This window comes from Pristis pectinata, chromosome 7 (genome assembly GCF_009764475.1).
Source record: "Pristis pectinata isolate sPriPec2 chromosome 7, sPriPec2.1.pri, whole genome shotgun sequence".
In the NCBI taxonomy this organism is placed as follows: Eukaryota; Metazoa; Chordata; class Chondrichthyes; order Rhinopristiformes; family Pristidae; genus Pristis; species Pristis pectinata.
Window position 1 is genome coordinate 90,752,755 of NC_067411.1, and position 14,386 is coordinate 90,767,140.

A 14,386-nucleotide genomic window follows, 5' to 3' on the forward strand; every position below is an offset into this window, starting at 1 on the left:
CCCCACCGCCCTCTGGTCCCCTTTAAAATTTTCCCCTCTCACCTTAAACCTGTGCCCTCTAGTTTTGGACTCCCCTAAACTAGGAAAAAGACAGTGACCATTCACATTATCAGTCCCCCCCATGACATTATATACCTCAATAATGTCACCCCTCAGCCTCATATGCCGCAGGGAAAAAAGCCCCAGCCTACTAAGTCTCTCCTTATAACTCGAGCCCTCCATTCCTGGTATTATCTTTGTGAATCTTTTCTGCACCCTTTCTAGTTTAATGACATCATTCCTGTAGCTAGGCAACCAGAACTGCACACATTACTCCAAGTGTGGTCTCACTAACATCTTGTACAGTTGTAAAATGACGTCCCAACTCTTGTACTCAATGCCCTGAGCAATGAAGGCAAGTGTGCCAAACACCTTCTTCACCACCATGTCTACCTGTGTCGCCACTTTCAGGGAACTATGAGCTTGTATGCCCAGGTCCTTCTGTTCTAAAACACTGCCCAGGGCCCTGCTATTTACGGTGTAAGTCCTGCCCTGGTTTAACTTCTCAAAATGCAATACTTCACACTTGTCCGAGTTAAATTCCATCTGCCATTCCTTGGCCCACTTTCCTGGTTGACGTAGATCCTGTTGTAATCTTAGACAACCTTCTTCACTGTCCACTATTCCACTAATTTTGGTGTCATTTGCAATCTTACTAACCATGCTAACTACATTCTCATCCAAATCGTTAATATAGATGACAAACAACAGCGGACCCTGCACTGATCCCTGTGGCACACCACCGGTTACAGGCCTCCAGTATGAATAAAAACCCTCCACTACCAACCTCTGGCTCCTCCCACCATGCCAATTTTGTATCCAATTGGCCAGCTCACCCTGAATCCCATGTGATCTAACATTCTAGAACAGCCTACCATGCAGGACCTCATCAAAGGCCTTGCTAAAGTCCATGGAGATGATGTCTACTGCCCTGCCCTCATCAATCCTCTTGGTCACATCTTCACAAATCACAATCAAATTCATGAGATGTGATTTCCCGCACACAAGCCATGCTGACTATCCCTGTTCGGTCTTTGCCTTTCCAATACAGGTAGATCCTGTCTTTCCGAATCCCCTCCAGCACTTTTCCCATCACTGATGTTAAGGTCACTAGCCTGTAGTTCCCTGGCTTGGTTTGGGTGCTTGAGTTCAGGTCAGTTCTGGATTGGGCAGGTAAGGGCAGATTCAGATTGGGTTTTATGTTATCTCCGAGCAGTCCTTTAAATCTGGAAAATGCTGAAAATATTCAACAGGTGAGGTAACATCATCAAAAGAAATGCATGTACAGGCTCCCTTACCGCAAAAGCTCTCTGCTTGTCTGAGTATTTGCAGTATTATTTTGTTTTCAGATTTACAGTATCCAAAGTATTATACGTTAGTCTTCACTGAGTAACTTGTCTGTGGTTAAGACACCAAATGGTACACTGGAGCAACACACACAAAAAAGTGCTGGAGGAACTCAGCAGGTCAGGCAGCATCTATGGAGGGAAATGAACAGTCGACATTTCGGGCCGAGACCCTTCATCAGGACTGGAAAGGAAGAGGGCAGAAGCCAGACTAAAAAGATGGGGTTATTCTGTTTATTATAAGGATAATTCTGCCTTCTGCCTTCTTCCTTTCCAGTCCTGATGAAGGGTCTCGGCCCGAAACATCGACTGTTCATTTCCCTCCATAGATTCTGCCTGACCTGTTGAGTTCCTCCAGCATTTTTTCTGTGTGTTCCTCCAGATTTCCAGCATCTGCAGTCTTACTTGTGTTTCCATATGGTACAATGGACCTGTGTGTTGAATGGCCAGATTTGTATCTGCTGGATCTTAGAAGAATGACAGGGCACTTGATCGAAACATATATGATCCTAGAGCGTCTTTACAGATTGGATGTGGAAAGGATGATTCTTCTGTGGGTTTATCTAGAAATAGGGGTCATTGTTTAAAAATAAGGGGTCACCTGAGGCAAAATATTCTCTCTCAGACGTCAAGAATCTTTGGAACTTTCTTCCTCAAAGAGCAGACTTTGAATATTTTCAGGGACAGATAGACACTTGATAAGCATGGAGTGAAGAGTTACCAAGGGTGAATGGGAATATGGAGCTGAGGTTACAATCAGATCAGCTTTGACTTTATTAAATGGTGGATCAGGCAAGGGCATGTTGATATCAAGAAGGAGGAGGTGCTGGGTTTCTTGAAGAACATTGAGTCCCCAGGGCCTGAAGGGATCTATCCCAGGCTATCGAGAGAGGCAAGAGAGGAGATTGCTGGGGCTTTGACAGAGATCTTTGTATCCTTGTTCCCAGATGACTGGAGAATGTTGTTGCTCTGTCTAAGAAGAGCAGTAGAGACAAGCCAGAAAATTATAGGCCAGTGAGCCTTACATAAGTGGTAGGAAAATTATTGGTGTAGATTCTTAGGGATAGGATCTACTCTCAGCTGGAAAAGCATAGACGTATTAGGGATAGTCAGCATGGCTTTGTATGGGGGAGGGCTTACAAACTTGATTAAGTTTTTTGAGGAAATGACAAAGGTGATTGATGAAGGTTGGGCAGTGGATGTTATCTGTGTGAACTTCAGTAAAGCTCTTTTCTTTTTCAATCTTTTTATTAGTTTTCAAATTAATACAGATTAATATATCAATGTTTATACATGTAATACAAAGAGATCAGGAGAACAATCATGACATGGATAATCATAAAGAACAATAAAGTATATTAAAAAAATCTGTAGATCCAAAGATCTGTTAGTGAATGAATATAATATAAAAGAAAAAGATTTATTATAAAATATAAAAGACAGAAAAAATCCCCAAAAAATAAGAAAAATTATAAACAATATATCAAACCAAACTAAGCTAAAGAAAAATTTTTTTAAAAAAAACAGAAAAAAAAACTGGACTAAAATTTCTCAATAGAAACAGAGCAATATTATGTCATCAACTCCGTTCCTCTAAATTGAAAGGTTATTATAAGGGGATCTATGTCATGTGAAAATATTGAATAAATGGACTCCAAACTTCCTCAAATTTAAGCGAAGGATCAACAGTACCACTCCTAATTTTTTTCCAAGTTTAAACATGATATAGTTTGAGAGAACCATTGAAAAGTAGTAGTTCAGCAAAGCTCTTGACAAGGTCCCTTATAATAAGCTGATCCAGAAGATTAAGGCACAGGGGATCCATGGAGACTAGGTAGATTGGATTCAAGTTTGGCTTGGCCATAGAAAGCAGAGGTTACTTGCAGAGGGGATTTACTCTTGACTGGAATTCTGTGACCAGTGGTGTTCCACAAAGATGAATGCTGAGACCTCTGCTTTTTGTGATACAGTATATATATACATATATATATCAATGATTTGGATGAAAATGTAGGTGGGCTGATTAGTAAATTTGCAGATGACACAAAAATTGGTGGAGTTGTGGACAGTGAGGAACGTCCTCAAATGATTCAGCAGGATATAGATCATTTGGAAATGTGGTTAGAAAAAGGTAGATGGAGTTTAATCCAGACAAGTGTGAGGTGTGGTACTTTGGCAGGACAAATGCAAGAGGAAAGTATATGGTAAATGGTGAGACCTTTAAGAGCATTGATGTACAGGGAATGAAGGAATATAGATCATATGCAGACAGATGGCATTAGTTTAAATTGGCATCATGGTTGGCACAGACATGAAGGGCCTGTCTCTATGCTGTACTGTTCTATGTTCTACGCCTACATACTTTATTTCAGTGAGAGACAGGTGGTATCTGAGGTACTGGGATTTGCCAGCACTGCAGCCTTCCTGTGAGTATTGGCAGCCATTGACTGCACTCACGCCTCCAAAAGAGCTCCAAGTAAGAACACAGACTTTTCACGAGCATGATAGGTTTCCACTCCCTCTCTGTGGAGATGGAACTTGTTACATGTCAAAGAGAATGGCATATTTCTAGGAAGTGCACATGGATCCCGAGAGACTGTGCATTGACAGACAGTTTCAGCTGCCAGCACTTCCTGGAGCGTTAGATCCTGGGGAACAAGGGCTATCCTCTACCTTGTGGCTGCTCACATCAGTGCACTCTCCAGTCATAGCAGTTAAATGCAGACATGCCAAGAACCATACAAGCACTAGGATGATGGTGGAAAAGAGTTTAATCCCCAAACTAATGGAAAGCTGTTCAATTTATGGTGATTACACTTAAGAACCACGGTTAAAGAGACCCCAGTAGTCACGCTGCTGTATGCAGATGATGCTTACATTTGCTAGTGCTCGGAAGCTGAGCTGCAAACCATCATCAATACTTCCACTAGAGCATTTGAGAGAATGGGCTTTACACTCAACAGACACAAGGCAAAGATTCTCTATCCCTTTTTGTCCTTTATCCCCAGGCTCCCATTTGAGTGCTTTCGATAGTTTTTCTGTTTTAAAAATAATTTAATTTTATAAATTACAACCCAGGCTGCCCAGTGGATACAACCCTGTGGTATCCACTGGGCCAAGAAAATCAATAATGAGGCAGTGGACATCATATATTCCCTTTCCAGGGACACCCAGGCACAGACACATCCTCCGAACAAGGGCAGGAAACTGGCTTGGACAGACAACTCAATGGCTCATTGCTTGACCACCCTCTTCTGCACCACACTGCCCCCTGACAATAAAGATTCACGTGGAGACCCTGGAAAGCCACTGACCACTTCCCAAAATCAAGGGAGCCACCCGTCAGTGAAGGCAGATATTGATGATGAAATTCACCATCACCTTCGAGTCATAGAGTTGTTCAGCATAGAAACAAGACCTTTGGCCCACTGCATATGTGCCAACCATCATGCCTATCTATGCTAATCCCACTTGCCTGCATTAATTCCATATGCCTTGCTCATTCATGCTCCTCCACCTCCTCTGGTAGCTCATTCCAGATACCAACTGGTCTTTGTGCAAAAGATTTACCACTCAGTTCTGCTTTAATCTCCTCCCTCTCATATTAACCTATGCCCTCTAGTTTTAGACACCCCTACCATGGAAAAAAGAGACTGGCTATCTACCCTATCTATCCCTCTCATGATTTTATACACCTCTATCATGTCACCTCCTAGCCTCCTTTGCTCTAGGGAAAACAGACCCAGCCCATTCAATCTTTCCTGATAATTCACGTCCTCCAATGAGTAACCATGCATAAGAGTATTTGAAGGTCAAGATCTCAGATATGGCACAAAACTCACGGTCTACCAGGCAGCATTGCTTCTTTCCCTCCCATGTGTTTCTGAGGCCTGGACCACCTGCAGCAGGCAACACAGGGCACTGAAAAAAAACCCACTAACGCTGTCTTCATAAAGTCCTTCAAATTTACTGGAAGGATAAGTGAACTGAAGTCAGTGTCCCCTACCAGGCTAACATTGACATTGCTGAGGCCCCAAATTACACTCAATCAGCCACATTGGGCAGAGCACATGTTCACCAGTCTCCCAATACATACATACTATTCCGGGATGTCTCACTACCAGGAAGACAGAAGAAAAGGTTCAACGATGTGCTCAAAACCTTCCTGAAGAAAGTCAACATCTCCACTGACTCCTGGAAATCCCTCACATTGTATTTTGCAGGTCTACCTGTGCTGATTCTTACACATAAATAAATGAATGAATTCCTGCTCCAGTTACTTAAAGTGGCCTATTACAACACCTCCGTATTTCCTGATGAGTGACACTATACTTAAAGAACTCAGACTTCCACAAAAATACCAGTTCCTATGAGGAGCTCCACTCTGCAGGTGCAACTAGTGGTGTGCAGGTCACCACGTGCTGTGATTCCCAGTCCTGCAGGAGACTACTGTAGCCACCTCTTTGGATCTAGTGGTCAGAATTTCACTAGCTTTAAGATAATTATGGAGAAGGAGAGGACTGGTCTTCAGGTTCAGATTCTAAATTGGAGTAAGGCCAATTTTGATGACATCAGAAGGGATCTGGCAGGTGTGGATTGGGATAGGTTGTTTTCTGGCAAAGAGATGCTTGGTAAGTGGGAGGCTTTCAAAAGTGAAATATTGATAGTACACAGTCTGTATGTTCCTGCTAGAATGAAAGACAAGGCTGGCAGCTTTAGAGAACCTTGACTATCAAGGGATATTGAAGCCCTGGTAAAGGAAAAGAAGGTGGCCCATATCAGGTATAGGCAGTTAGGATCAAATGAGGTGCTTGAGGAGTATAAGAAATGCAAGAGAACACTTAAGAGAGAAATCAGGAGGGCAAAAAGAGGACATGAGGTTGCTCTGGCAGAGAGGATGAAAGAGAATCCCAAGGGTTTCTATAGCTATATTAAGAGCAAAAGGGTAGCAAGGAACAAAATTGGTCCTCTTGAAGATCAGCATGGTCATCTATGTATGGAGACGAAAGAGATGGGGGAGATTTTAAATGATTTTTTTCATCAGTATTTACTCTGGAGACAGACACAGAGACTATAGAACTGAGGCAAAAGAGTAGTGAGGTCATGGACTGTATCCGGATTACAGAAGAGGAGGTGCTGGCTGTCTTGAGGCAAATTAAGGTGGATAAATCCCCAGGGCCTGACAAGGTGTCCCCTCAGACCTTGTGGGAGGCTAGTGCAGAAATTGCAGGGGCCATGGGTGAGGTGCTGGAGGACTGGGATAGCTGATGTTGTTCCATTGTTCAAGTAAGTCTCTAAGAATAAGCCGGGAAATTATAGGCCAGTGAGCCTGACGTCAGTTGTGGGTAAATTATTGGAAGGTATTCTAAGGGACAGGATATATAAGTATTTGGATAGACACGGCCTGATTAGGGATAGTCAACATGGCTTTGTGCATGGTAGGTCACATCTAACCAACCTTAGAGTTTTCTGAGAAGGTTACCAAGATGATGGAAAGGCAGTGGACGTTATCTACATGGACTTTAGCAAGGTGTTTGACAAAGTCCCACATGGGAGGCTGGTCCAGAAGGTTAAGTTGCTTGGCATTCAGGATGAAGTAGTCAATTGGATTCAACGCTGGCTTAGTGGGAGAAGCCAGAGAGTGGTAGTAGATGGTTGTCTCTCTGACTGGAGGCCTGAGTCTAGTGGTGTGCCGCAGGGATTGGTGCTGGGCCCATTGTTGTTTATCACCTATATTAATGATTTAGATGATAACGTGGTAAACTGGATCAGCAAATTTGAAGATGACACCAAGATTGGGGGCTTAGTGGACAGCGAGGAAGGCTATCAAAGCCTTGACCAGTGAAATAAATGGGCTGAACGATGGCAGATGGAATTTAATGCAGACAAGTGTGAGGTGATTCACTTTGGGGGGACAAACCAGGGTAAGACTTGCACAGTGATTGGTGGGGCACTGAGGTGTGTGATAGAACAGAGGACCTGGGAATACAGATCCATGGTTCCTTGAAAGTGGTGTCACAGGTAGATAGGGTTGTAAAGAGAGCTTTTGGCACATTGGCCTTCATAAATCAGGGCATTGAGTACAGGAGTTGGGATGTTATGTTGAAGTTGTACAAGATGTTGGTGAGGCCGAGTTTGGAGTATTGTGTGCAGTTCTGGTCACCTACCTACAGAAAAGATATCAATAAGCCTGAAGGAATGCAGAGAAAATTTACAAGGGTGCTGCCAGGACTTGAGGACCTGAATTATAGTGAAAGGTTGAATAGGTTAGGACTTTATTCCCTGGAGCACAGGATAATGGAGGGGAGATCTATTAGAGGTATACAAATTTATGAGAGGTATAGATAGGGTGAATGCATGCAGGCTTTTTCCCCTAAGGTTGGGTGAGACTAGAACTAGAGGACATAGGTTTAGGGTGAAAGGTGAAATATTTAAGGGGAATCTGAGGGAAACTTCTTCACTCAGATGGTGGTGCGAGTGTGGGACAAGCTGCCAATGGAACTGGTAGATGCAGGTTCAGCTGTAACATTTAAGAGAGGTTTGGATAGGTACATGGATGGAAGGGGTTTGGAAGTATATGGTCTGGATGCAGGTAGGTGGGACTAGGCAAAAGATCAAGGTGGCATGGACTAGATGGACTGAAGGGCCTGTTTCTGTGCTGCAGTGCTCTATGACTCTTGCCAGGCTCTTCTTATAGTAGGTTTGGTGTAAACCACCCTAATGCTGTTTCACATTGGATTTTGACCAAATTCAGGATGCTTTCTAAAAAGGGACTGAATTTACTGTCCTATGGCAACTACAACTTAGCCCACCAATAATCAGTGTAATCCAGTTTCTAGGTTTAAGATTCCTAAATTAAATAAACGAGGTAGGCGAAAAACTGATTCCATGGGCAGGAATTTTTGCAAGGCTGCTATCACTCATGCCAATAACCTTGGTACAAGAATACCACGAGACACTGGCATTATTTCACACTCACAATTTCCTACACAATAATCTCAGCTAAATTGTTGTCAAGGAAGATACCAACTATGATTATTTCTTTTCCATCAGTGAATAAGAGATTTCTTACCTGCCTACTTGATTTGGAATTAATAGTTGATGTCAAGCAATCTTCTTGGTGAAATAGGATGCCAATAAAATCTTATCTGGTGTATCCTTATTAATGTTTATGATTGTGGTTCTGTTGTTTTTAATAATCAACCAGAAATACCTGATTTATTTGCCTACAGGTGTGTTCCAGATAAACAACGCTCATTTTCATTGGGTATAAATTGGACCTTTGTACGGATCCTAGGTAAGAAGCTGCCATGATGATATTGGTATTGTAAAGGTTCCTGCAGAATAAAAAAATGCATCCTTAAAACTTCATTTATACATGAAGTGTGGCATTCATGATTGAAACCAACCACATAACACAGTAACTCCAAATTTCCTTGGATTTCAGTTGGGTTCAGGTTGTAATTCCTGGACCTCACTATAAAGCATCAGGGGCTCAGTTTTGAAGTTCTTTTTCCAGGCCAGTGATATTAGAAAATTACACTGGTGACATTGAATCAGTATTCGCTAACAATATGATAACTGACCATATTCGCAGGATGATTGGACCTGTAAACCAATATGCTTGCAGGGATGAGGCATACTGACTCCAAGTGTGCACCATTGGAACCAAACCAGGGAACCCATGAACACTGGCAATATTTCTTTTGAAAAACCTGGACCTGTCCTCTTCTATAGATGATGACAGGCAATGCTTGGCCAATGATGGATTGGAGTCAGATGCGCTCCTATAGACCTGTGGTCTCCTTCCATCCACAATGAAATTATGCAAGTTCATGTAAGATCACAGTTGGAGGGAAGTGATCAGTGAGCCCAGTGTTGTTGCTGGGATGGTTTATCAGACTGTTTTATGCAAAGGTCATTTTTTAATACAATGGATAAGAATTGGTTAGGTAGGAAATCGATGTTTTTTTTTATACGGCGAACAAACATTTTGCTGGCTCATGACTTTAGGATGAAGTTTAGTGCAATCCAATTCTCCTTTCTTCATCTGGTAAGAACCCTGCCTGGAATGTAATTGGCAATCTTCATTCAATTCACAGTGGATGCGAACAAAATGATTTGATCAAAATAAAACTGTTCTCACTAATTGGTAATTATACATGATCCTTGCAAATATCTGTTAGTGGAACTTAGAAAATATCTCATAGATGGAAGTGGCAGTTAGGCAGAAATTCATCTTTGGGATGAACAAGAGGAAATGTTCACTGTTGAAGCTAGATGACAAAAATATAGGAATATTCCATTTTCCAGAATTGATCTTCTCATCTTGGCAAGCAAATGACATTTTTTGCATTGGAGTTAATGTTTAGTCATAAAAATTCTTTTTAGTTATCTAAGTTGTTAGGTCTGGTCGAAATCTAGAGTTTGCAGAATGTGAAGGGATTGTTGAAGGGTCTGATGAAGAATCATTGATCCAAGTTGTTAACTGTGTTTCTCCCTCCACAATTGCTGCTTGACCTGCTGAGTATTTCCAGCATTTTCTATTTTTATTTAATATTTCTAGAACAGTTGTTTTATCTTTTCATTTGCTAACTTACAGGTGCCATTCCAGGACCAATTCTTTTTGGGACAGTAATTGATCAGTCCTGTGTCCTTTGGCATATAGATGAATGTGGCAATCAAGGTGCATGCTGGACATACGACAACCCAAGAATGGCCTACTTATTTATAGCAATTGGTAAATTTTTCACTCAGTTTTATTGAGAAAAATGTAAACCAATGTAAATGGAATTCTAAACTTTAATAAGTAGACAATTTCCTTTATGGTCCATTGAGTTAAAACATCATTAGATAAGGTTCTGAGCCATATACGGTATATGGAAGCACTCAAGCAAATTTCATCCTTGAGATCAGAAGGGATTGCCAATGTTGGATTTAAAGTGATGTTGAAACCAGTGTGAACTGAGTCACTGGGAGAAGAAAAACCTGATTGTGTTACATTATGTGCAGATGAAGACAGGATGCTTGTCTTTTTCACTTACATGGTTTGTAGTTCAAGAATGGTAACATCAGTGAAGAAGTAAACTGGTAGTAGAAGTACCTGAGAAATTGCCCCACATTACTCGTTTAATTTCAGAAAGAAAAGAGAGATTAAATGGAAAAGGAATAATTGTTTTATGATGTAACAATGTTCTGACAGATCTATGTTTTTGAGAGGCTTTCATATCCTTAGATTATCCCAAAGAACTTTGTACGAAGTAGGGAGAAGGTGGGAGAAAGCAAAAGGTAACAGTTAATGTGAGGTTTAGTGACTGGAGAGCCGTGTGCAGTGGAGCTCCATGGGTTTCAATACTACATCTCTTGCTTTTTGTGATAAATGTTAATGAGTAGGAGTATCTGTGTGGAGACTGTATGTTCTCCCTGTGACCATGTAGATTTCCTCCCATATCCCGAAGATGTGCAGGTTGCTGCATTAATTGACTCCTATAAGTTATCCTCTGGTGTAGGTAGCTGATGGGAAAATAAAGGGGTGTTAATGGCATTGAGAGAATTAGTTGCAGGAAAATTTACGGAGGAATGGGAAATGGGGTGGGATTGCTCTGAGAGCCAGTATGGACTTGATGTGCCCAGTAACCTCCTCCTATGTTGTAAGGATATACAAAATACTATATGGAAAGTAGATAGGAAAACATCCCAACTACTTGCCTTTGAATATAAGAAAAAGGAAGCCATGCAAAAGCTGTGTAGAATACTAGTTAGACCTCAGCTTGAGTACAGTTCTGGCCGCTACACTGCAGGAGAAGTGTGGTGATACTAAAAAGGGTACAGAATGACTTACAAGGATATGGGGTTGGAAAATTATGATTATGACAAGGCTTGGATTGTTTTCTTAGGAATGGAAGAGGCTGAGTGGTGTACAAAATTACACAAGCCTAGATAATGTAAATAGGAAAGATATATTTCCCCTCACACGGAAATCAACAACTAGCGGATATGGATTAAAGAGATGAAGGGTCTTTGACTTTTTGTTCTAGATTTATTTTAACTGATAGAAGGATGACTGGTATTAGTATTTGTTTATTATCGTCACTTGTACCACAGTACAGTGAAAAACTTGTCTTGCATACTGTTTGTACAGATCAATTCATTACACGGTGTACTGAGGTAGTACAGTGCATTGAGGTAGTACAGGGTAAAAACAATAACAGAATACAGAGTAAAGTGTCACAGCTACAGGGAAGTGCATTGCAGGGTGACTAAAACTGAACACAATATTCCAAATGCGGCCTCACCAGCATCTTGTACAGCTGCAACGTAACATCCCAACTTTGATACTCAATACCCTGACTGATGAAGGCCAGCGTGCCAAAAGCCTTCTTCACCACCTTGTCTGCTTGTGACACCACTTTCAGGGAGCCAAGGGTGTGAAGTTATTGGGTACGAGGTCAGAGGAGAATTTGTTTTCACCCTAAGAGCGGTGGGCTTCTGGATCTCACTGCCCAAAAGGGTGAGGGGGCAGAAGTCCTTAATGGTTCTTGAATAAGCACTCAAACATCTACAATTATGGACTTAGAAGTGGGACTGATCTATATAAGAATATAAGAGTAGAAGCAGAAATAGGCCAATCAACCCCTCATGCCTGTTCTGCCAATCAATAAGATTGTAGCTGATCTCTTACCTTGGTGCCATTTCCCTGCACTCATTTCATATCCCTTGATTGCCTAGGTATCCAAAAATCTATTGATATCTGTCTTGGATATGCTCGGGCCAAACTTCCATAGCCCTATTGGGTAGAGAATTCCAAATATTCACTACTCTCTGCGTGAAGGAATTTCTTCTCAGTCCTAATTGGACATCTCCTTATTTTGAGACTGTCGCTTTGGTTCTAAGAGCTCTTCTTGGCCAGCATGAACAGTGTGGGCTGGATGGGTTCCTTCAGTGCTACAAGTTCCTGTTAATCCACAGTTTAGCAAGGGAATCTAGATTCTGATGTGGGTCTCCTTCTCTGCTATATAAATGAATGTCAACGTATTCTAAATCTGCGCAATTTGTTTCCAGGTGCACCTTGCAAACTGCTCACTATTATCGCAATTTCTACAGCTTATTTCCTATATAAACCTCCAAGAGTTGCTGAAGTGGTGGCTAATAGGCCAAATAGTGAATGAGGATTTGAGGACAAGGACTGAAATATAACTGTGATTGATGAATGAACTGTGTATGAACCAATAAGCCTGTGGAATAATGAGTATACTTTGTATGAGGCCAAAATAAATCACTTGGTATATTTTTAAAATATAACAACAATGCAACTTTCCACATTTGATGTATGTATCTTTACCACAAGCAATTTTATTGATTTATAATGTTTCGTTGATCAATTATTTGGATCGGATTGAGGGCCAAAGTTTTTTTAAGTCTTATTGCCATTGTGATTTTTTTTGGTTAAACACAAAAACTGCATGTAAACAAAAGCCTGCATTAAAATAGAAAAGCATGGAGAGTATTGAAACTGTATGTGTGATGGCTAAGGACAGAAAAGTCTTTTCAATGTTTTATATGGAATGGGTGGCATCTAGCCTCCATATAGGTACCTGTCTAAAATAACACTTTTTTAATAAATCATCATGTTAAATACAACCCGAGACCTTCAACAACTACAGCATTATAAAACTTGAATTTACATTGTACTTTAATGCTTACATTGACTTTTTGCATCAGCATGATTTTATATCAGCTTTGATTTGAATTATCTCCTACAGCCAAGTTTATAAGCAAATTAATTCATTCTTTATATAACAATATTTAAATATCCAAGCTTAATGATACTTAATTAACTTCTTGGATTACTTCACCCAATATTTTCCTGTGTTATTTGTAACCAGTGTAGTGCTCTGTACTTGCACATAGTCAAGCAGACCAAAGATTTCCTGAATTTGAATCGCAAACTGTGCTCAACTGATCCCTTTTGGTGTTATGCATGGCATCAAAGTCGATGAGGTGGTTGAGGGAGAATGAAAGGAAAAATTGTCCCAATCTTCATCACTGATTTTATAACCAGTGTGCATGCACGTGTGTTTTTGAGAGTTTTTCTTAACTCTGTTGTATCCTTACACATAGGAAATGGCTGCTTAGTAATGCACTGCAGAAGCACCACTACTTCTCAAGTGGTACCTGGGCACCAGGCATGTCCTTCCTAAAAATACGGAAGGAAGTATTGGAAAATAAATTAGAAAATTATTGGATGCTTCTGCAAGTATAGTACTATAGAACCTGAATGAACACTAAACACGAGCATGCCCACTGTACTCATCTCACACATTCTGTTCATTTACTTCAATTTAACCAACTATGCAAAGAAGTGAGTACAACCAGCTGTTGATAGTCTGAAAGCCTTCAGTGCTAGCAACCAAAGACTTATTGATTTATTTAGTTGGTATAAATAGAATGGGGGAAAGATAAGTCTTTGGTCACTAGCAAGGAGCATCCTTTGTCATTGAGGACCTTTATGCATAAATATTTTTAAAACAATCTTTGCAAAACTGTTCCATTTGAATTATCATTGAATTTCTGTTTTCTTTTCCATGTATCCTTACAGTAAAAATAGTATGCATGCACAAATCTGTAGATACACAAATTAAAGATTTTGAACTGTTCAAAATTGATATTTTGTTGAGCGCTTTGATAAGACAATTGTTTAAAAGTTTTTGTCATTTGATCATTTTAAACAATAAAGAAGCTTTACTGGATTTATTGCACAATTTCCAACTTCTTCATGTCGCCACTGATAATCAAGCAAAACTCTAGAATATTTATCCAATACCATAATTTAATTCCGGTTGGTTGTCTTCCATAGTTAAGACTCCTAGTTTTATCCAGCTGCAGAGGAACCACTGAATTCCATATCTATTCGAACCCATCACTACAACCATGTACCTAATCAGAAATGAAAGCACTTGTGAATTGTTGAAAACTTCTTTAAATCTGTACAAAAATAAAGC

At 40.6% G+C, this 14,386-nt stretch overlaps 1 protein-coding gene across 5 annotated transcripts in view; it reads left to right on the forward strand.

Moving 5' to 3' along the window:
* LOC127572552 (solute carrier organic anion transporter family member 4C1-like) overlaps positions 1-14,133 on the forward strand; it is a 76,968-nt gene extending 62,835 nt beyond the window's left edge. For 4 of the 5 annotated variants that reach the window (XM_052019941.1, XM_052019940.1, XM_052019942.1 and 1 more), the window contains 3 exons: positions 8,618-8,682; positions 9,988-10,125; positions 12,447-14,115. In XM_052019941.1, the coding sequence (XP_051875901.1) occupies positions 8,618-8,682; positions 9,988-10,125; positions 12,447-12,553 (310 nt within the window). In that variant the 3' untranslated portion in view covers positions 12,554-14,115. Of the gene's footprint in view, positions 1-8,617; positions 8,683-9,987; positions 10,126-12,446 lie in introns of all 5 variants that reach the window. The other variant, XM_052019938.1, reaches the window with a different exon arrangement.
* The last annotated feature ends 253 nt before the right edge of the window (positions 14,134-14,386 follow it).